The 24,485-nt window shown below is 35.1% G+C and overlaps 3 protein-coding genes across 3 annotated transcripts; all 3 read right to left on the reverse strand.

Annotated features, from left to right (window-relative positions):
• Positions 1-537: 537 nt before the first annotated feature.
• On the reverse strand, positions 538-1,491 carry LOC141547559 (olfactory receptor 5B2-like). The gene has a single exon (XM_074275946.1). It carries the CDS (start codon positions 1,489-1,491, stop codon positions 538-540), a length of 954 nt encoding a protein of 317 aa, XP_074132047.1.
• Positions 1,492-11,909: 10,418 nt separating this feature from the next.
• LOC141546852 (olfactory receptor 5B2-like) lies at positions 11,910-12,836 on the reverse strand. Its single transcript, XM_074274984.1, has one exon. It carries the CDS (start codon positions 12,834-12,836, stop codon positions 11,910-11,912), a length of 927 nt encoding a protein of 308 aa, XP_074131085.1.
• A 6,143-nt stretch (positions 12,837-18,979) lies between these two features.
• On the reverse strand, positions 18,980-19,936 carry LOC141546615 (olfactory receptor 5B2-like). Its single transcript, XM_074274569.1, has one exon. It carries the CDS (start codon positions 19,934-19,936, stop codon positions 18,980-18,982), a length of 957 nt encoding a protein of 318 aa, XP_074130670.1.
• Positions 19,937-24,485: the final 4,549 nt, after the last annotated feature.

Below are 24,485 nucleotides of genomic sequence, written 5' to 3' on the forward strand. Positions count from 1 at the left end.
AAAAGTGATGGAGAAAATAAAAATGATATTAAAATTTAAAGTCTTTCATACATATTTCCCCCCCAAAAGCCGATTCTTGTGCCTTTAGCAGCTTACAGATTGCTGAAAAAGAAATTCCAATAATATTAAAGCTATATATTTCTAAGTAACTCAGGATCTTTGCTTTCCAAGAAAATGTACAGAAATGATCCAAATAAACTTTCACTTCCTAACAGGATAATAGTTTGATTTGCTATACAGCACTTGTATGTGTACATACACATCATTTCCCCACACAACAATCTCATAAGACATGAAATATAATTAAGCATCTTTCAATGTGAGGAAACTGTGATTTCAATGTGAGGCCATTGTGATTTTCCAAAGGTAACAAACCATGAAGATCTCTGATATAGAACTTAAATTCAGTTTTCTCATTTTGTCTTTTCTACTATATGTTATTTCTGAAAAAAGTTTGGATTCCAGTTCTGAGTGTATAAGAAAATAGCTTTAATTAGAGGATACAGCACAGAAAGAAGAAGAAACAGATTGGATTTTCTAAGAAAAATGATTCATATCAAGTTTTTGTCTCCTCACAGCTTTCTTAAAAGCATTCTTGACATCTTTATTCCTAAGACTATAGACTATAGGGTTCAACATGGGGATGACCATGGTGTAGAACACTGATGCAATTTTATCTGAGTCCATTGAGTGGTTTGAATTAGGCTGAAAGTACATGAACATGATTGTCCCATAAAATATAGACACTGCCATGAGATGGGAAGCACAAGTGGAGAAGGCTTTCTGGCGGCCTTCGGCAGAACGGATCTTCAAGATGGTGATAAAGATTATCGAATAAGAAGTAAAGATGACAAGAAATGGGAAAAAGATAGTGAATGACCCTAAGATATATAATAGTAACTCAATGATGTGAGTATCAGAGCAAGAGAGAGCTAGGAGAGGGGGAACATCACAGAAAAAGTGATGGACTATGTTGGAACTACAAAAGGTAAGGCTAAATACGTTTCCTGTGAGTATAGAAGAGGCCAAAAAGCTACAGATGTGGACACCACTGGCCAAAGATGCACATACTGTTGAAGTCATGGTAGTAGTGTAATGTAAGGGCTTACACACAGCTGCATGGCGATCATAGGACATGGCAGCCAAGAGGAAACTTTCAGCTGAAGCAAAGGTTCCAAAGAAGAACCATTGTGCAACACATCCATAATAGGAGATGACCTTGTCACCTGTGAGAAGCCCAGCCATCACCTTGGGAGTAACAGCTGAGGAATACCCAAAGTCCACCAGAGAGAGATTAGTGAGGAAAAAGTACATGGGAGTGTGGAGTTGGGAATCCCAAGTAATCAGAGCTACTATCCCCAGGTTTCCTACTAGTGTGATGAGATAAATAAGGGTGAACATGATGAAGAGAGGAAGCTGAAGGTCTGGATTATCTGTTAATCCTATGAGGATGAATTCATTCACTTCAGATATATTCTCCATGCATGTCATGTGAATATGCTGTCATTCACCTGCAACAAAAGAGTAATCATCAGAAAAACTAATTCTTCATGATGAATGACTTTTAAATAACTTCTAAGTAGTTTTCAAAGCAATTACACTCGTTTTTCAAAATTCTATGATCCGATTACTCAGAGCATCTCTCAAATATTAATTTTCACTTTTTTTCAGTCTACTAAAAATGTCTGGATCAACAAAGTGACATTTATTTCCCACTTCAAGAAAGGAAAGCACCTGATTCTCCAATAAAAATCAGCATAAGAAGGGGAATTACTATTGGTCTGGTTGGAGAACTAGATATTTTTATTTTCTATAAATAGGCTTCATTCTGATGAAGAATAGGGAAAAGGAGAAAAGAGAAAAACCAAATTAGCATGATTAAAGATGGAGAGAAGGAAAGGGAGGATCAAAGAAAGTTGGGTAAACTTTCACTGAGATTCAGCTTTGTTCTGCAATTGCTGAAGCAGTAAGGTCTATAGAATGGACTGAGGAACAGTTGCTAATGACTACCAGTTGCAGAGATGTGGGAGTTGTCTATCAAAGCAACTGTGCATCATATAAATGACTTCTAAATTAGTTTCCATCCCATATATTATACATTTTTCAATTGTCACTGTGGATGCAGAAGATAGCCACAACCAGGGACATTTTGTCCTTTCAATTCATTATATGGTTTTCTGGGTCCCAAAGATATCACTAATCATTGGCTTAGCTTCTTTGGTTTAGTTAAAATCCCATCTACACAAAACCTGTACTGATCTACATCAGTTCCAGTGCCTTCCCTCTTTTAATTACCTGCAGTTTATTCTGGATATTTCTTGTTTTTACAATTATTTGCACATTGTCTAAAGTCTGTGAATTTGTTGAGGACCAGGAATATATTTTGCCTTTCTTTGTATTCTCTATTTGTATATGTATGTATATTATATCTATTCAGCATAGTGCTGGCCACATAGTACACACTTAATAAATGTTTGCTGGCTCATTTTCTTAAGTGGTTATCTTTCCTTTGGGAACAAAACTAAGGTTGTCTTTAGGCAGCAGACAAGCCATAGTCTATTCCCTGAATTCACAATAAGTCTTTATAGCTTGAAAGGATGTGCCCATAGTTAATTTCAATAACTTAATTTCATCTCTATGATTAGGAGTCAGGAGAAGAAAATTTTCATAACAATTTCCATATTTTATCAAGATATATTTTGAAAAAAAATCACAACAAACAGAATCAAGGAATTTCAAGTCAGTATTGTTCCTTGGAGGTCACCTACCACAGCTCGCATCTGACCAGGAGGAACTCGCAACTGACCAGAAGATAAGTACAATTGGAAAAGTGAAGCTGGAAAAAATGTAGGGAAATGTAAGATAAGAGATATCCAGTTTTAATAGCTTATTGGGATCCCCAAAGGGTTAGAGATAGTAAGATGAACTAGAGTCTTTAACAACTGGAAACAAATTTCACCAACAAGATAATGTGAGAGAAGAACTCATAACTGGATTGTGGTTCTGGAAAAGTTTTTCCCTTATTTGAAGGAAATGAGATAACAATAATAATAATAAAATGATAAATAAAATACTTAAAATAAATATAATAATAAATACATAAGTTTCTTTTTTCCCTTTGGTAAACAGATTATATAAGCATATGAGGAAATCCAGGAATCAGAGTGGAGAAATGTGGTGGAAAACTTTTATACCAATATTCACATAAAAGTACAGTTACATTTACATAAAGTTACATTTATGTCGAAAGAGGAAATGGATCCAAAAATTGGCATGATGGAATAATCTATTAATTATGGGGGTCTTCAACTATCTGGGAATTTGATAGAATGCTTTTGAGATTTTGAAGAAAGAGGGAAAAATTGACAGACTGACTTTGATATGAAAAAGCATCTGAAGCAAGAAAAAAAAAAAACAACACCACAAAAAAAAACCCCAAAACCAAAACCAAAAACAGGTAACTAAGAATGAATGCAAAAGCAATCCTTTCTTGTAGGAACATTCAGAAGAGTGCTAAGACTTAGGATGACTGAAGTCCCAGAGATTAAATACTAGAAAAGGTGTTTTATTTGTTTAATTTGACCATTTAGGGAAACGAGGCATAATGAAATAAAGAATTGGGCTGATTCTTAATGTAGATGAGACAAGTACAATGAAGGTCAAGCAGCTCTGCTTTGTATTTTTTTCTCTGACAAAAAGAATGACCTTAATTGATATAATTTAATTGTTTTCATTAGCAATACACAGTTGCTCATATCTCAGACTGCTGCTTCAGTTACTAAAGGATGATGAGTTTGAAATCCTGCAAGTAAAATAATATTTGGTGTTAGAGATGTTTCCATGCATGATCTTATTTGAGTCCCAAGACAACCCTATGAGAGAAGAACCATAGGTATAATGATACACACTTTATGGATAAGATAAGAAAGTCAAGTTACTTACCCATGGAGAAACAATGAATTAATATCTGAGATAGAGAAGGTTTTATACAGGTTTTTCTCCCTCTAGGAAGTATGTACTATGTTACTACATGCATGAGCAGTACAGACATAAATTGGAAATGTTAGGACCTGGATACTTGGTTATGGAGAAAGGTAGGCAGGATTCTAGAGAGGATAATTAACCAAGAATTTTAACTTCAAGTTCTGACCTTGAAGTCCCAAGCCTAAGAGATATATAATCCTTTTGGAGAAACTCTTCACTAATCACTGGCATAAGGAGATCAGAGGTTCTTTGTGGCAGGGTGGTGACTCCTGGCCATTGTTCTGCCATAGATGGCAATGATTAGCAATGCCATCCCTTACTTTTCTGTTTCCTGAGACTGAGCTGAAGAGAGAGTAACTGGATGAATAAGCAAATGACTCAGGACATTTGGTACCCACAAACTAGTTCTATTAACTCTATAGTGGAATATTATAATGTAAATAACTAGAATCTGAAAAAAGACAGGGGCTTTATAAAGATCTGGAAGCCCCGTGACTCTTGGGAGATGGTGCTCTCTTGGAGATCCTGACAATTCTGCTGCCAACTTTTGAACAAAACAAGCCATTAAATTCGGCTCTGACCATGGGGAAAGAACCATTTTCTCATGAGTACTCTATTAATCTCAACTTCTTATTAGCAAAGTAAAAATAGAAAGGGACCTGGAAAAGACAACTGACAAAAGTTGGATGCTAGTCTTTCTTCTACCATTTCCTACAAAGTACTAGTATGGCATCAGATAACATTGGTCAAGTCACTGAACATCTCCAAGTCTCAATGTATTCATTTTTCAAATAGGCATAATAATCTGACCTAAATACAATCAGAAGATTTTTGTGGAGGTCAAATGTGATATTGTACCTGAGAGAGAGATGGAGTAGATCTACAAAATGGGGTAGTGAAAGATCCTCGAACTTGGTGTTAGAAAAATCCAAGATGGAATTAAAGGTGCATTTTTAGGCAAGTCCTTTATCCTAATTGAATACTGAGTTCCTTATTTATAGAGCACAAATAACTATATTTGTGTGTTCTAACAGCTATTGTCGAGATAGAAACTTGTACATTATAAATGGTCTTATCATGAATATTAAAACCCCCTTTTTAAAAAAAATTACTTAGAGATTTCAAATAACCAATTTTCTCAAACTACATCTGATCCTGTCCCACACTGCCTTGTTGTTTTTGTCCTTGGACTCACACCCTTAACATTGTAGTTCAATGATAACTGAGGCGAATATTATTGTAATTATTTTTCATTTAAGAGCATTTGGCAAGCTTCTTATTGCTATTCTTGAAGACAATAGAGAATAAAAATTAAAAGCACAGCATGGTTCTCTGCCTGCTCATATTCTACCCCACATCACAAAAGCAACATTTACTTATTTTTATATATTTGATCTTCACTTAAATGTATATATATATAATTTTATCTTCACTTAAATGTATATATTTATTTTCAGACCTTTGGTTCAGGCCTTTAAAGGGAGTTTACACCTTAGGAATTCTAAGGAGCAAGCTCATTGGTTGAAGTGGTTCCTCATTGGTATGCATTATATATATTATTTTTGTCTTGTCACTGTCCAGACAACCTGAGTTCTCACCTAGTAATCCTAACAGTTTAACCATAACCTACATGGGCCCTTACTCAAACTTGTAGACTAATAAATTAATTATTGTGAAATTAAGTTGATTTATTAGTTTCTTGGACAAACAAATATTGGCATCCCTGTCAAATTCCCAGGTGGAAAAAATCCAGAAGGAACAACTTTCACACTGAATCATCTTTTTAAGACTTAAAAATATCCCAGTAGGTCAAAAATTTTATTTAAATCTAACAAGATGAAATTTTGGAAGGAGAAATGCAAACTTTATACTTTTGTTCTCTGCAGCCCAATGAGTTCCCTCCCAGAAAATGCATCTCACCTTATAGATTCCTACAGACTACATTCAGGGTGTGTGTGTGTGTGTGTGTGTGTGTGTGTGTGTGTGTGTGTGTGTTTGTGTGTGTATGTGTGTGTACGTGCATGTGTCTGGGCATATAAGTGTGCTTTAAATAACTTAAATGATAATTTTGCCTCAAAGTAAATGCTATTAATGATTGAGCCTCTACTTGGACTCATGAAGATGATTCTTAGTTCAGAGCTACTATCCCCCGGTTTCCTGCTAAGGTCATGAAGTAGATGAGGATGAAGATGATGAAGAGAAGACCTGAAGCTCTGGAACTTCTGTTAAACCTAGGAGGATAAACTCACTCACTTCAGATCTGTTCTCCATTGATGTTATTTGGAAGTGATATCATTCACCTGCAACAAAAGAGCAAACATCTGAAAAAGCCACTTTATAGGATGAACAACTTAAGACAAAACAAGGTCAAAGACCTATCTGATGTGGGGACAGAAATAAGGAACGAAGTCACTGAAAGCATAAAGATAATTGTCAGTTGTCATTATAGTTACTTTAGGTTTCATGCCATTGATCCAGTTTCTCAAAGAAAGAGTCCCTCATGTGTTAATCCATGTTTTATTAACATTAAAAATGTTACTTAACATTTTTCAGACTGACATTTCCCACTTCAAGAAAAAATATAAAGAAAAACAAAACAGTTTTCTTACCTGATAAAAATCATATAAGATGGAGTGAAGGGTGGGGTGGGGCTATTGTTATTTGGGCTTGGAAACCTAGATCTTTTCCTAGGAATATCCTTCAGTGATAGAGGAAAAGAAGAAAAAAGAAGGATATATAGATTTCATATAAGGAAAAAGACCCAAAGTCTTTAGATTCTGAGATAGCTGTGAACTATTCAGAAGTGAGGATATATCTGAACAGACTGGGCTTAAGTTTCTAGAGAAGGGATAAATGCAATGCTAAGAATACTTTTGCAAGCGTGAGCTTATGGTGTTTTAAGGTACATGAAATACTTTTACAGATCTTATTTGATCCTTTCAATAATCTATTGAGGTAGATGATACCTATTTTACTTATGAGCAATCAAAAGTAAAAAAAAAAAAGTGACTTATTCAGCTTCACGCATCTACTAAGTACTTAAAATTGGAATTAAACTTAGGTCTTCCTGAACCCAAGCCTGTTGTTGAATCCACTGTGATGCCTCTGTTGTCTAGATCTAGGACCTCTGAGTATTATTATCAAATTCTGTAGAGGAAAAATCTGTCCAACCCAAAGAGAATAATAAGGTCTAATGTATTTGTTATCTCCATTAGAAGCAGCTTGTCCAATTGATAGAGCACAGGGGAAATATGGCAATAATCCTAATGTCCCTTGATCTTACAGTGCTATTGTTCTAAGAATATGTCAATAATTATAAATTAAAATTATATAACTTTTTCCTAGCATGATTAATATATAACCCATAGTCAAGAAAAAATAAATCATTAGACTTTTATTTAAAAAAATATTGGAGGAGGGGAAATCTCCATTTTTACATCTAATTCTGTATTTAATGCACTTTCCTTTATTATTAGAAAAAAAAAACTACTGCAAAGAGAACACAGGCGACTTGTAATCAAGATTTAAATTATATTGTCCATGATATTCTTGAAGCATCTTGATAACAAGGACAAATGAAACAATTGTATGTAGACAAAGCCTATGGCATTCTGCTTGAGTTCTCCAAACTGGATAGTCTCAGGTCCAAATATAAAGTATTTTTAGGTCAGCAAGGCAGACTAGGGAATTTTCTTTCTATTCAGAAATAAACAAGGGTTTGAGAGTATATTTGGAAAAGGATACTTGAGTAGGAATCAGAAGACTTGAGTTTTAATATTGATTGGATTGGCCACTAATTTGTGTCTGATGTCAGACAAGTACATTTATCATGCCAGGCCTCTGTCTTCTCATTTGGGAAATGGGAATAATACATCTTAAAGTATGGAAGTTACAGGGCAACTGAGGGCAAAGTGTTTTCCAAACACAAAGTGTGAGAGACATGATTGAGTTTGGTTAGCAAAAACTAATTCATGAAAGAAAACAAATGTTGGGAGAAGCACAACAAGGTGGAACACAGATGGCAGAGGTCACATTAGACCATCAATAACTTGAGGAAATGTGGTATAAGTAGAAAAGGCTGAAGTCAGAGAGATCTAGAGTTAAAATTTCTCTTTAGAAACTTAATAATGTGTATAATTGGACAAGTCACTTAACTCTCAGCTTCAACTTACATATTGGTATCATAATATTAAGAGTTCTTTTTTCTTTGTTAGTTTTTTTATTGAACTAAATATCAAAAAAGAAAAAAAACATAAAAAGAAAGAAAAAGAAAATAAATAAAACAAAACATTGTCATGTGCCCAACAGAACATCAAGGAAGATTCAAAATAGATAACAATGAATTATAAGAAAGCTTTTAGAATAATAGAAGATATTATATTCATGAATGTTCCTCTCTTTTGCTCTTTGCTGTGCATTTTTTATTTTATTCTTTTTTCCCCTTTTATGTCCCCAATTTCCCCAAACAGCACTGATATTATATATATATATGTATGTATATACATATATAGCTATATACTACATATGTGTATATGCAAACATGTGTGTATATATAGTCACACCACCCCCCACACATATCTATGAACACACAACGCACACACACACACAACACGCACACAGCACACATATATAAATCTATCTATGAACACACACACATACACACACACACACACACACACACACACACACACACACACATATATATATATTTATACATCTCCTTACATGGATATACATCTACATATACTCAGATACATCACATTATATATAGATATCTCTCGCTACATAGATATAGATATACACATATGCATTTACTCATAGGAAACTTTCATCTGAAACAATTATAATATACTGCAGATTTCTCTTTTTTGAATCTTTGTCTTTGTCTAAAATTAATGATTACTAGCCCTACTTTTTTCCTAATAAATTCTATTCCTGATCCTTCTTGTAATTTTTGTCTATATCTTTTATTACCCATCTCCATTAACTGTTAAACTTTAATTCTGCTCCTTAACTTGCCTTGTAATCTCCTCCCACCCACACATCCCTCCCATAACTTTTTCCCCCAATCATATCCTTTCATCTTTGTCTCATTCTCACTCATTTGCCCAACTTGATCCCGCTCCTGTTAAATCTAATCCCCCTTCTCTACACACATCATCCTTTTTCCCTTGCTCATTAATCTATACACTTTATCCCACTGCCATGAATCCACCCATCTTTCTGTAGCCCACCTTATCTTATTCCCTCCTCTTCCTAATTCTGTATAGATTTTGAAGGGTGCTATACCCTTTGGTGTATATATGTCTTTCCATTTTTTTCTAAAATAATTAAGCTCATTGTTTCTAATAGCCACAATAGTATTTCATCACAATCATGTACTACAACTTGTTCAGGCAAGTTTTTTTTTATGTAGACCTTTTTGACTCCAGATACATGATTTTTTCTCATATACCATGCCGCTCTCTACATGAGCACCTTAGTCTTACATTATATTTCCCAGATCCTAACTAGCATGTAGATGTAGATGGATGGGACTGCAAAGGGGAGAGCTGGCCAAGCACCCTCATATGAGTAATTTGGGTCTGATATCCCTATATTTCTGTATAATTGACACTTGTCAAGAAAGTCTTCCCTAATCCCTGTGCAAAAAGGTATTCCTTTAAATTAGGAGACGTCATTGCTGCTACAAAGATGGAGGCAGAGACTTAGCCGTCTTCCTTCCTGCTCAGTCTCAGAAGGAACAATGGAAAGCAGATGCATGAATGGCTCTAGGGACTGTTGTCTCCAGGTTGGTCCCATATCAGTGAGACCTAGTAGTCAAATAATGGGAAGTCCATAGTTGAAGTCCAATATAAAGCAGGATCTTGAGATCCTTGGAGCACAATAACTCTTAAGAGACTATCCCTTAAAGACAACTGGCTGCTTTTCAACTACCCTATACATAAGATGCCATTAAATTGTGCTCTGACCATAGGGATCAAACTTGAAACCTGTAAGAGACCATTTTCTTGTCTGTTTTTTTTTTTTTTGGTTAATCTACCTCATTGTTTAGGGAAACAGAAAGAACCCCTAACTTGGCAGTCAAGGCCTAATTTCTAGTCATTTTATTTTCTCCTTGAGAAGTCTGAAGAAGACAGTGACCTTTTCAAAGCTTTAATCTTTTCACTTGTAAAATAAAGATAAAAATCACTCTATCATTGTATATGAAACATGTGGTGTAGAGAACAGAGCATTGCACTTCAGATAGATATGGAATCCTTGTTTTGCCTCTTTTTAGTAAGTACCATATCCCTATGGAACAAATTGATTTGAATCAAACCACCAATGACATGGATAAATGTAGAGGTGTCAGGCTTCTTACAATTTCAGATGACTCGTATCTTTTAGATATTATTATTTTTTTCACGCGTTACAATTCCTATTCATAATGATATGTGAGGATTTAAACAGATAAAGCAGAAAGAACATGTTTGATATGTCCCTAAAGGGCCACCCCAAGCCAGATACCATAAATTCAAAGGAAAATCCTTTTAGGAAGGTGGAGGAGGGGGAAGCAAGCAGAATTAAGTGTCTTATCTATGGATATAAAACTAGTGAATGTCTAAGACTGGATTATAATTTCTGTCTTTATGAGTTCAGGACTGGTGGTATGTCCACTGGGCAACTTTTCCAGGAGCATTCTGAGATCAAAAGAGAAAGGGAATCACAGAATCTCAGAGGCAGAGGGTTTCCAGTAACCATCAAATCTGTCTTTGTGTATATGTCTGTGTGTGTGTGTGTGTGTGTGTGTGTGTGTGTGTGTGTGTGTGTGTGTGTGTTTGTCTGTCTTGTTGCCTCATTATGACTGAATAGAGTTGTTCCTAAACAAATCATCTTAAATGTTCTTAGTAGAACTTATTCCTTAGTTTCTCCCACTGTGATCAAAATGAACCTCCCACTCTTATAAAATAATTCAAATTGCTATATCTTGGCCAACCTTTATTCCACCTCAATCAAAAGAAATTAAATCAAAGGCTCAAAAGTTGTTAAAAAATAAAAACCAAAAAACCTCAAAGTACTCACAAGAACCACTGTTGTTTTTTAAAAGTTGCCATACAGTAGCAGTGATTTAATCTCCAATGCCAAATGGCATCAAAAAGATAATTATATTTTGAATGTCAGCACCTTCATTAGAATCATCAAAAATGCTTTAACTCATGACTTTATTTATTGTTTTGTTCATGGTATTCATTTGAGAAAGTGATAAAAAATAACAGATTAATAAATTATTTAAAACCTAACAGATTAAATTTTAAAGTGTGTCATGTGTATGTATAAATAGAGAGATATTAACGTCTATCTATCTATATATCTACTTACACACACACATATGCATTTTTGAAGCCCTGATTCTTAAAAGTTTTTTCATCTCCCTCTCCATGGGGTGCCACCTTTCATATTTCCTCACAGGGAAACAACTTAAGCTTGCACCACAAGTCACCCTGGTTCCATTTATTCTCTCTCTCTTTTTTTTTTGGTTTGGGGTTTTCTTGGTTATACTTCACACCGATCTCTCTGATTGTTGATAGAATTGTATTTTGGATTTTTTACATGAAAGAAGTTTCTATTTTTATTCCCCCATCTAAAAAAGTTACACACATACACATAGACACTGTATAAATAATAAATATACAAAGTACTATATATATATTCATACAAACACAGACACACATGTATACATATATACCTATTTATATGCATATATACATATACATACGTATCTATTCATAAATATGAAGATAGACAGATCTATAAACAGATTAGCTATTAAAAAATGAAAAAGAAAAAGGAAAAGGTTGCCTTCCACTTCTCAGAACATTCAGGTCTGGATCCCAGAGTGTGGAAGATACAGAATGGCTTTTCTCTCTATGAAAAAAGATGATCTAATTGAACTTGTTGTCCCAGGCTTTTCTGAAAGCGATTTTGACTTCTTTGTTTCTAACACTATAGACCAGAGGGTTCAACATAGGGATGACCATGGTGTAGAATACTGATAGAATTTTGTCTGAGTCTAGTGAATGGTTTGCACTAGGCTGGAAATACATGAAGATGATTGTTCCATAAAATATAGACACTGCTGTGAGATGGGAAGCACAGGTAGAGAAGGCTTTCTGGTGGCCTTCAGTGGAATGGATCTTTAGGATGGTGATGAAGATTAACAAGTAAGAAGTAAAGATGACAAGAAATGGGACAAAGACAGTGAACAACCCTAAGATATACAATTCTAATTCAGTGATGTGAGTATCAGAACAAGAGAGAACTAGGAGAGGGGAAACATCACAAAAAAAGTGATGGACAATGTTGGAGCCACAAAAGGAGAGGCTAAATATGACTCCTATGACTATGGAAGAGGCCAAAAAGCTACAGATATGGACACCACTGGCCAGAAATGCACATACTGCTGAAGTCATGGTAGTGGTATAATGTAAGGGCTTACACACAGCTGCGTGGCGATCATAGGCCATGCAGGCTAAGAAGAAACTTTCAGCACTTGCAAAAGCCCCAAAGAAGAACAGTTGTGCTACACATCCATTATAGGAGATGACCTTGTCCCCTGTGAGGAGCCCAGCCATCACCTTGGCGGTAACAGCAGAGGAGTAGCCAAAATCCACCAGAGAGAGGTTACTGAGGAAGAAGTACATGGGGGTGTGGAGGCGAGGATCCCAGGAGATCAGAGCTATCATTCCCAGGTTCCCTACCAGGGTGATGAGGTAGATGAAGGTGAACATGATGAAGAGAGGAACCTGAAGTTCCGGAACTTCTGTTAATCCTAAGAGGATGAACTCACTCACTTCAGATCTGTTCCCCATTGATGTCCTTTGGGAGTGATGTCATTCACCTGCAACAAAAGAGCAATCGTCAGAGAAAGCCACTCTACAGCATGAAAGACTCCAGACAAAACATGGTCAGAGACCTATCTTATGTATGAAGTAAGGAACTAAGGGACTGAACGTATAAAGGTAGTGGTCATTTGTCATTGCATTTACTTCAGGTTTTTGAAAGTCCTTAATCCAGTTTCTCAAAGAGTGAAAGAGTCCCTCATGTATTAATTCCTCCCATTTTCTAAATGTGAAATTCTTCAAAGCGACATTTCTCATTCCAAGAAAACACAAACAGAACAGCCTTCTTATTTGGCAGAAATTATTATGAGATAGAGTGGAAGTGTGGGGCTGTTGTTGCTTTAGCTTGGAAAGCTAGATCTTTTCACAGGAATACCCTTCAGTGGTTAAGAGAGGAAAGGAAGAAAGAAGAGGGAGATGTAGATTTCATCTAGGAAAAAAGATCCCAAATCTTTAGGTTCTGAGCTACCTGTGAACTCTTCAAATCTGGAGTATCTGGAGCTACTGGATTTTACCCACTTTGAGGTTTCTGCAGAAGGATTGGTTGGGCAATTACTGGCTATGCAGTACCAAAAATTCTTTTGCAAGTGTGGGTTTAATGATAATACCTCAATAGCATTTACATGGCGTCAAGGGATATGCAACACTTTTATATAGATCTTATTTGAGCCTTTCAATAATTCATTGAGTTACATTATCCCCATTTTACCTATGGGGAACATGAGGCAAAAGAAAAAAAAAGTTTAATTACTTATTCCGGGGTCGCATGGCTAATAAGTATCTAAAATTGGAATTAAACAGGTCTTCTTGAATGCAAGTCTCTTGTTCAATCCATTTTGCTGTCTTTGCTGTCTAGGTCTAGGACTTCTGGATGCTAGTATCAAATATTTATAGACAATTGATTGGAAAGTCTGCACAACCCAAAATGATAATAAAATGTAATACATTTGTTATTCCCATTAGAGGTATACAATATGCAGCCCGGAGGCAGCTGGTCTAATCAGATCACCATATAATTGGACAATATTTAATGAAATAAATATAAATATAGTATGTTATATTTTTATGTAGGTAATAAGGTAATATATCAAGGGTGTCAATTTTCAGTTGCTCTTGAGACAACTCATCTACCCTAATGGAAAGAGCAGCCAGACCAACAAGAGAATGAAAACAAAAATACTGGAATGTTTAAAAACAGTTCTTTCTCATTTCATGGGAATAGATGAATCTTGGCCATGCTCCTTTCTTGTATGTCTATGGAGAAGCCCCTTCTGTAATATTCTTCTCTAAAATGTAATGTTCTCTTGTTGGGGTTTTCTTGGGGTCTCTGGAAGCAGTCTTGTTTCAGTTCAGTAATCACCCTAAATGAAGCCAAGTGTTAAGGACCAAATCCTTTATTGTCTCTTTCCAAGTTTTGTCTCCTTTCCTGCAGCTCAGTTCGCTTTCTTGTAGAGCAGATCCTATATTATCTCTTTCCTGGAGATGAGCAGCTTTCTGGAGATTCTTTTAGTCTGGGCTTGGTTCCCAGAGCTCCCGCCTGCCTTCTCTGGCTTCTGAATCTCCCCGACTAAATCCTGGCTGAGGCTCCGAGAGCTTCTAGTGGGCTGTACACTGTATATGCTGTACACTGAGTATACACCAATCCTTATGTCACTAGGAAACCATTATTTGTTGTAGGATTAAATCAATGCTAAACTAGATTTAACCATTATATGAAGACAGATATACCTATAGATATACATAAATATTTTTGTTCATACACATATATTTGTATGTATATATATATATATGTTTATGTGTATAAATGTATGTGATATATTTATGTAAAGACATCACACATATACACTGTAAAATGTATATACATATATGTGCATATATATGGCAACTTTTTTGTAATGACAAATATACAGTACATAGGCAAGGATAAAATAATTCTTTAAAACTTTTATTTGAGAAAATATTGGAGGAGGGAAAAACTTCATTTTTACATCTAATTCTGCATTTAATCAAGTTTTTTCTTTTAATAGTAAAAATCTAGTGTAAAGCAAACCCACAAAACTTGTAATAAAGATTTAAATATTGGTCATGTACATGGTATTCTTGAGCCATCTTGATAACTGGTACTAATGAAACAATTACATGTACACAAATCCAATGGCATTGTGCTTGAGGTTCTCCAGACTGGAAGGCTTCAGGTCTCCATATCTAAAGTCTTTTTAGGTCAACAGAGCAGACAAAGTATTTTAATTTCTACTCATGAATTCACAAGGGTCTGAGAGTATATTTAGAAAAGAATACTTGAGTAGGAATCAGAAGAGTTTTAATATTGACTGGATTGGTCACTAATTTGTGTCTGATTTCTGAGAAGTACATTTATAATGCTGAGTCTGCATCTTCTCATTTGGAAAATGAGAATATCACATCTTAAGGTACAGAAGTTACAGGGCAACTGTGGGGAAAGTGTTTGCCAAACACAAAGGGTGACAGACATGACCAAGTTTGGTTAGCAAAAACTAATGCATTAATACATGATAATTTATGAAAGAAAACAAACAACATGGAATACAGAAGCTAGAGGTCACATTAGACCATTTGCACCTTGAGAGAATGTGGTATAGTACAAAAGATCTTAGAGTCAGGAATATCTAGATTTAAATTTTTCCTCAGACATATAATAATTGTGCATTACTGGACAACTCCCTTAACTCTCTCAGCCTCAATTTACTTATCAATATCATAAAATAGCATTTCTTTACTTTTTTTATTATTTTTATTGAACTAAATATAAACTAAGAAGAAAGAAAAAAAGAAAATAAAAAAATAAAAAACTAAACATTGTCATGTGCTCAATAGAACATTAGGGAGGATTCAAAATATATAATGATAAATTTCCATTACAAGAAAGCATACAGAATAATAGAAGAGATTATATTCATGAATGTTCCTCTCTTTTGTTTACTGTGCTCTTTTTACTTTATTCTCTTTTCCCCTTTTATTCCACACTATATCCCCAAAGAGGCTACAGTTAAGAACAGATATACATATATACCTATATACATACCTCTACATACATACATGTATATGCATATATGTCACCCCACATATACATATTCATACATGGATATAAATCCGCATATAATCAGAAATATATATATATATATATATATATATATATACATACGTATGTATGTACACACACATACATACATACGTATGTATATATATATTCAGATGTAAACACGCATCTGAAAAAATATTAATATGGGTGACATAATGTAGATTTCTCTTTCTTTGCATTTTTAAGTTTGACTTCCTCTAAAATTAATTATTACTAACCCTATTTTTCTAATACATTTGATTCCCAATCCTTATTATAGTATTTGTGTATATCTCTTATTACCTATATCTGATAATTTTTCTATTTTAATTTTGCTCCTTAACTTGTCTTGCCTTACTTACTACCACCATGAATACCTCCCTTAACTTCCCCACCCTGATTTCCAACCTTCTTTGTCCCATTTCCATTAATTAATCCAATTTTATCCCACTCCTGTTAAACTAAACACCCTTCTCTATCCTAGCTTATCTTTTATCCCTAGCCCATTAATCTATATATCTTGTTCAACTGCCATAGATTTGCACATCCTTCTTCACTTTATAGATTTTAAAGGGTGTTATAGCCATACCTATATATATATATATATATATATATATATATATATATATATATATATATATATATATATATATATATATAAAAGAAAAAATATGGAAAAATATATATATATTTTTTTCTTTTTTCCCCCTATGTTTTTCTAAGACTATTGGGCTCACTGTTTTTTATAGGCAAAATAGTATTCCACCATAATCATATAACATGACTTGTTCAGGCAAATTTTTTATCTAGATCTTTCTGACTCCAGATCAGTCACTTTTCCCAGTTTGCCACGCTGCTTTCTACATGAACATCTTAACCTAATATTTCTCAGAACCTACCTAGCATGAGGATGTAGGTGGATGGGACTCCAAAGGTTGAGAGTTGGCCAAGCACCTTCACATGAATATCATTGGTTTGAAGTCCCAACCTTCCCATATACTTGATGCTTTTAAAGAAACTCTTCACTAGTCCTTATTGTTATGGATTTCTTCAAAAAGGAGAGGTATTGCAAGGATGGAAGCAGAGTTAGTGACCTTGCTTCCTGCTCTGTCTCAGAAGGAACAAAGGAAAGCAGATGTATGAATGACTCTAGGGATTGCTGTCTCCAGGTTGGTTCCATGTCAGTGAGACCTAGTAGTCAAATAATGGGAAGTCAATGGCTGAAAGCCTAAACTGAGAGGATCCTTAGATCATTGGAACACAATAACTCTTAAGAGACTATTTTTCCTTAGAGACAACTGGCTGTTTTATAGTCACCATATACAGATGGTGCCATTAACGTTCCTCTGACCATAGGGATCAAACTTGAATCCTACAGGAGACCATTTTCTTGTCTGTGTTCCTTTATTAATCTATCTCATTGTTAGGGGAAAAACAAAGAACCCGAGTTGGAAGTCAAGTCTTAATTTCTAATCATTTTATTTTCTCCTTGGGAAGCCTGAGGAAAGACATTGAACTTTTCAAAGTTTTAGTCTATTCACCTGTAAAATAAGGATAAAAGTTGCAGTTCTGTATATCTTGAGGGAATGTTGTAAGGATCACTGTGTCATTGTATATGAAACACATATGTAGTGTGGTGTAGGGAATTTTTGGGAGAGTGAATCCAGCATTATTGCCTCTGCTTCTGGCACCATGGGTAGGCCATCTCCTTTTTTATCTCTAGGTCCCCCTTAAAGAAGTAATTTGGTATAGCCTGCCTCAAGAAATATGAGCTTAGTGAGCAGCTAGGAACTATAGACTCCAACTTGGACAACCTATAGACTATGCTAATCACTCATGGCTTCAATGGAAATAGAACAGTCCTATTAGACTTCTTTAGGTCCTTAATGTCTGTCACTGATATTAGCCTTTCTCACCTGGCCGGTATCCAGGACTTCCTCTCCTCCCAGGAGTCACCCAGGAGATGTTGCAGACTCTTGGAATCAACTGGTATAGTATAACCAAGTCCTTGATCCTGATAGATTCCAGGACATTGGCTACCATGGGGATTGACCTGCCCATCGTTTTCTGAAAAAGGGGCTTTGTTCTCATAGGGGAATGACTATAGTGATGACTCCACCATCACCCTGCAGTCTGGCTCTGAGCCCAGCAAGGTCAAGAATCCTGCCATTTTCCAAGGGCTTCTCCCTCTGAGAAGAGGAGAGGAATGATCCAATCATCAGGATATGCTTCTCTTCCTTGGCAACCTTCCTGAAAATGGAAGAGGGGCACTGTCCCTTTGTGTTTATGCTCAAAGAAGTTTCCAGAAATCTCATTTGGGAAATCCCTCTTGTGGAGGGAAAGTGGCAAAAGTTGAGATCCAGGATATAATGAGGTGGCCATTCATCTGAGCAAGGACAGGATATGCCCAAGGAAATTTTCCAGACAGAGCTTGGTATAATGCAAGAGCCCCAGGTGAGCAGAGGTCAACAGCAGAAAGGAACCCACTCTTAACACCAGGAATGCCATGGGATGGGAGCCTGCCTGCCACCATTCCCATTTTTCTAGATTTCCACAGGGCTGCATATTAAGCTTGCACCACCACCCATGCTAATTCCATATGTTTTCCTATTGGTTGGTTTTGATCCCTCTGATTATTCATAGAATTATATTTTGGAATTTTTACATGAAAGAAGTTTTTACTTCTCTTTCCCCATAAAGAGAAGGTACATGTATATACACACACACACACAGAGTACATAAATATATAGAATTATATATTTATATTATATTCACAGATACACAGACTAACCTGCACACATATATACATACAATTGTATATATATATATATATATATATATATATATATATATATATATATATGCCTACACACATACATACATTAAAATATATGAAAATAGATCTATAAAGAGATCAAATAAAAAAGAAAAAGTAAAAGTTTGGATTCTACTCTGTATATAAGAAAAATTACTCAGTTTTGTGTCTGGCAAAATAGGAAGGTATTGATTGTATTTTCTAAGAAAAAAGATGATCTAATTGAAGTTTCTGTCCTCTCATTATTTTTCTGAAAGCATTTTTAACATCCTTATTCCTAAGACTGTAGACCAGAGGGTTCAACATAGGGATGACCATGGTGTAGAATATTGACACTATTTTGTCTGAGTCCATTGAATGGTTTGAACTGGGCTGGAAATACATGAAAATGACTGTCCCATAAAATATGCTTACTGCTGTGAGATGGGAAGCACAGGTGGAGAAGGCTTTCTGGCGGCCTTCTGCAGAACGAATCTTCAAGATGGTGATGAAGATTAGTAAGTAAGAGGTAAAGATGACAAGAAATGGGAGGAAAGCATTGAATGACCCCAAAATAAAGATTATTAACTCAGTACTTTGAATATCAGAGCAAGACAGAACTAGAAGAGGGGGGACATCACAGAAAAAGTGATGCACTATATTTGACCTACAAAAGGAAAGGCTAAAAATGTTTCCTATGACTATGGAGGATGTCAGAAAGCCACAGATGTGAGCACCAGAGACCAGAGATGCACATACAGTTGAAGTCATGGTAGTGGTATAATGTAGGGGCTTACACACAGCTGCATGGCGATCATAGGCCATTGAGGCTAGGAGGAAACTTTCAACAGTAACAAAGTCCCCAAAGAAGAACAATTGTGCTGCACATTCATTATAAGAAATAATTTTGTTTCCCGTGAGGAGCCCAGCCATTACCTTAGGAGCAATAGTTGAAGAATAGACAAAATCTACCAGAGAGAGGTTACTGAGAAAAAAATACATGGGGGTGTGGAGGTGGGAATCCCAGGAGATCAGAGCTACCATCCCCAGGTTCCCCACCAGAGTGGTGAGGTAGATGAAGGTGAACATTATGAAGAGAGGAACCTGAAGCTCTGGGTCATCTGTTATTCCTTTAAGGATGAACTCATTCACTTCAGATCTGTTCTCCATAGATTCCATTTAAGAGTGATGTCATTCAACCTGCAAAAAAAATAACTTTTAGAAAAATCAACTCCTTGACATCAAAATGTTTAGAAACCCGTCTTATGTGAGGACTAGAAACAAGGATTTAAATGACCAATGACACCTGGATATTTGTTATAGCAGTTATTGTAGATCCCCAAAATTCACTCATTTGTTTTCTCAAAAACAGTTGCTCTGCATCTTGCTTTTAAAAATCTACCACAAATTTAACCGTCCCCACAATGGCTTTTCCCACTTCAGGAAATGGAAGTACCTTGTCTGTGGCAAAAATTAACATTAGAAGAGGGATTGCTGTAGGTCAGGGTTGAAGAGTTAGATCTCTTGATATGAATGTGTTTCACTTCCTTGAAGAAGGAAGAAAATAGAAATAAAGGAACAAAATAAAAGGAAACTCAACAACTGAGAGCAGGGAGGAGAGTGTAGAGGGCCTGAACTTTGGAGAAGTATACTTGAAAGAAGGATACTTACAACAAGTTAACTCAGTGGAATTGATGAGATAATTCTTCTTTAGTTCACATATATACTTAGTACTTAGAATGATGATGTAATGGCTCTCTAGTTCATACATATTCAGTATTCTGTAATGCTGTAATTGTACTAAGATATACAAGGGCTGAAAGGACTGGGAACTAGAGATTCCATCTTTGACCAACCTCTTGGTGGCTCTTCTGTCTTCTTCACTTCTCCACTAAAATCAAGGACTCGGGCTGATCCGGAGGACCTCCAGAAAGCTAGACCGTATATTACAGGAAAGGATCAAAGAATACTGGCCAAGAGTTTATAGGAATCCTGTTTGTCCTGGATTCATTATTGCTTTAAAGTTTATGCAATTGACTAAAGTCACCAGACCCTGAGTGGGAACAGTTGTTAATGGACATTAGGAGTATAGTTGTAGAAATCATCTTTCCAAAAGACCACTGGTGGATCACTTAACAATATATGAGTTCTAATTTTGTTTCCCCTACACAACCTGTCCCTATTTCAATTCAAAAGGCAGCCACAAGTTGTGAAAGAATCCAACCATTCTGGAGAGCAATCTGGAATTATGCCCAAAAAGTTATCAAAATGTGCATACCCTTTGACGCAGCCATACTATTACTGGGCTTATACCCCAAGGAACTACTAGAGAAGGGAAAGGGACCTGTATGTGCCAAAATGTTTGTGGCAGCCCTTTTCATAGTGGCTAGAAGCTGGAAGATGAATGGATGTCCATCAATTGGAGAATGGTTGGGTAAACTATGGTATATGAATGTTATGGAATATTATTGTTCTATAAGAAATGACCAACAGGAGAAATACAGAGAGGCTTGGAGAGACTTACATCAACTGATGCTGAGTGAAATGAGCAGAACCAGAAGATCATTATACACTTCAACAATGATACTGTGACGAGGATGTATGCTGATGGAAGTGGATTTCTTCAACATAGAGAAGAGCTAATCCAATTCCAATTGATTAATGATGGACAGAACCAGCTACATCCAGAAAAGGAACACTGGGAAATGAATGTAAACTGTTATTTTTACCTTCTGAATCCAATTCTTCCTGTGCAACAAAAAATTCGGTTCTACACACATATATTGTATCTAAATTATACTGTAATATATTTAACATATATAAGACTGCTTGCCATCTGGGAGAGGGGGTTGGGGGAGGAAGGGAAAAAATCTGAATAGAAGTAAGTGCAAGGGATAATGTTATAAAAAATTACCCATGCATCTGTACTGTCAAAAAATGTTATAATTATAAAATAAAATAAAAATTTAAAAAAAAAGAACCATTTCACAAAGAATGAAAAAAATAAATAAATAAAAAATAAAAACTCCAAAAAAAAAAAAAAAAAGGCAGCCACAAACAAAGATATTTTGTTCTTTCCTTCACCATATATTTTTGGGGGAGGTCCCAGAGTAATTTTGGAGTCTGCATCCTTCAAGTCTGAGATGAAATTTCACCTATTAATCCATTGATCTCAGGCTAAATGCCTGTTTGTAAGCTGACATAAGCATGATATTTGCATAGAGATTATGAGACTCCTTGATAGCAGGGACTGTATTTTACTTTTCTTTGTATTTTCAGTGATTAGCATGGTGCTTGGTCAGTGATGATGTGCAATGTCTAGACTAAAGTAAATTGGCCTTTAAGCTTTAGACAATGACATTTTACATTCCCAGGCATCGTTTTAATGTTCCACAGCTTGGAAGGACTTGCCACTCCTTTAGTCTTATTTAATTAGTTTCACCTTTACCATCATGAAATATTTCAAGTACTCATAGAACTTATAAATAAGCTGCCACATGCTATCTGTTCCAAGTTGTGTCTTTAAATATATACATACACATGTATACATGTGTGTATATTTATACACATACATGCATATATATATATGTAGTAAGACAAACAATTTCAAGTTAGCATAACTCCTCAGAAATCATCTACTTCAACTCACATTTGACTAGTCACCTCTATCAAAGCCCACTAAAAGTCATTAGATACATAGATAGATATAGATATCTATATATCTAGATACCTATATTTATCTATCTATCTAGTACTATATTGGAGTTTCCAAGGAATTACACTACATAGTCAAGATGAATTAAATTCTCTAATACATAAAAAACAAATCTGGCAGCCAAAGTACCATTGAGAAAAGACAGATAGGATTGGGAAGTGCCTCTGGCCAGGTTTTTCCTTTATTTGAATTAAATAGGATAAATTACAGCAGACTATTATTATATTTTTAAACTGAGAAAATATACTGATATAAAGAATCCAGGAAGAATGTAGGAAAACATGGTAGAATCCATTTATAGTGTTTTCACTATATTACTGATGAAAATCTTCAATTATCAGGCCCAGAATGTTTTCTATTATTCTGAATATTTATTCTGTCTCCTTGCCTCTCAATGCTGTTCTTTATCTCTGTTTCTCTGTCTCTATCTCTGAATATTTGTATCTGTGTCTCCCTCTCTCTAATTTTGCATTTTATTTTATTTGCTTGTTTCTTCCAATGTGTCTCTTTTTATTTGTATGTATATTTATCTTTTTATCTATCCATCTATGTACCTGACTACATATTTGAGTTCTAATATTCCTTGGATTTTCATTTATTTCTTCTATGATTCCATGGAAGGTAATCAATCCTTCTGCTCCTTTGATCCCTCATTTAAAAAAAAAACTGGAATAATATTTTCGGATATGGGGGGTGTCATACAATGGTTGGGAGAAGAGTGTTTTTCAAGAATCAAATGCTATAGATTTGAAAGTTCCCAAAATCAGGTTATTGAGCTCATGTGTGACAATGGATGAGTATGGGCTCTGAAAAATAGAAATACATAGAGAAAAGAACATAGAGATGCTCATATACTACAAAAAACTTGTTTGGCAATCTGTTATATCGAGAGAGTTTTGATCTTTGGTTCGAGAGCATGTAGATTTAAATAGAACTTCAGACTTTTAATTATATATATCTGGACAAATCAGTTAAGTCAATGATTCCTCAGATTGCTTATCTCCAAAAAAGAGGAAAGATATAGGAATGGAATTTATCTTAAATAGTTGTTGGGAGATTTAAATGAGAAAATTGGTTATTAGACGATGATTTTTGAAGTTCTTTCCATTTCTGAATCAATGATCCCATCATACTTTTAATCTATATTAGTTTAAAAAATATCTATTCTTCATAATACTATATTGAAAGAACTTTCTTTTTCTAATGTGGTTAATGTGAAATTGATAGGTAAGGACAAAGTAAATGAATAAAAGTTTATTTCTTAGACTGTTAGAGAAGGTTTTGCAAATATTAAGAAAGAAGTATTTTCTACTAATATAATTGAAACTTATTAAGTGGAAAACAAAGTAACCCAGAATCAAGGTTTTGAGTAATGTTTGTCTCATATGTGGCAGTGTGCCATTTTTGCAATTTACACTACTGAATGAAATTTAAATAGATACATACATAGTCTGTGATAATCCTTTTCACTGATATATTCAAGATTTTGTTCTTCTTGAGTTCCCATATTTAGAGAGAGCTCTTCTTTGTTGGCAAGATTGGCAAGGTAATTTGTTTTCTACTCAGAAATAACTCAGGCATTGATCAATAATACTCTCTTGGAAAGGTTTTTGATTAGGAAGTTGAAGACTTGGTTTTAATTTTATATAGATATTTACTTAGTTTTTCTATGATTCTATGAATGCTATTTGATCTTTCCACACCTCTGCCTGCTCATTGGAAATATGCACATAATATTTTTTTTTATGTGGGTCACACTGATTGGAAGGAATTATTTTTCAAGAATAAATGCTATAGATATAAGTTATCAAGATCAGATTCTTAGGTTTGTGTGTGACCATGGATGAGCAGAGGCTCTGAGAAACACAAATAGAGAAAAAAGGATAGCAGTGTTCCTGTATTATAAAAAAGTAACATGACAATATGGTGTAGTAGAGAGAGCTTTGATTTTTGAGTCAAGAAGATGTGGATTAAAATCCCATTTCAAACCCTTATACTTGTTTATGCCTGGAC

This window comes from Sminthopsis crassicaudata, chromosome 6, assembly GCF_048593235.1.
Source record: "Sminthopsis crassicaudata isolate SCR6 chromosome 6, ASM4859323v1, whole genome shotgun sequence".
NCBI lineage: Eukaryota > Metazoa > Chordata > Mammalia > Dasyuromorphia > Dasyuridae > Sminthopsis > Sminthopsis crassicaudata.

Coding starts and splice junctions, on each gene's coding strand:
- LOC141547559 (XM_074275946.1), bottom strand. CDS start 1,491: ATGACATGCATGGAGAATATATCTGAAGTGAATGAATTCATCCTCATA.
- LOC141546852 (XM_074274984.1), bottom strand. CDS start 12,836: ATGGGGAACAGATCTGAAGTGAGTGAGTTCATCCTCTTAGGATTAACA.
- LOC141546615 (XM_074274569.1), bottom strand. CDS start 19,936: ATGGAATCTATGGAGAACAGATCTGAAGTGAATGAGTTCATCCTTAAA.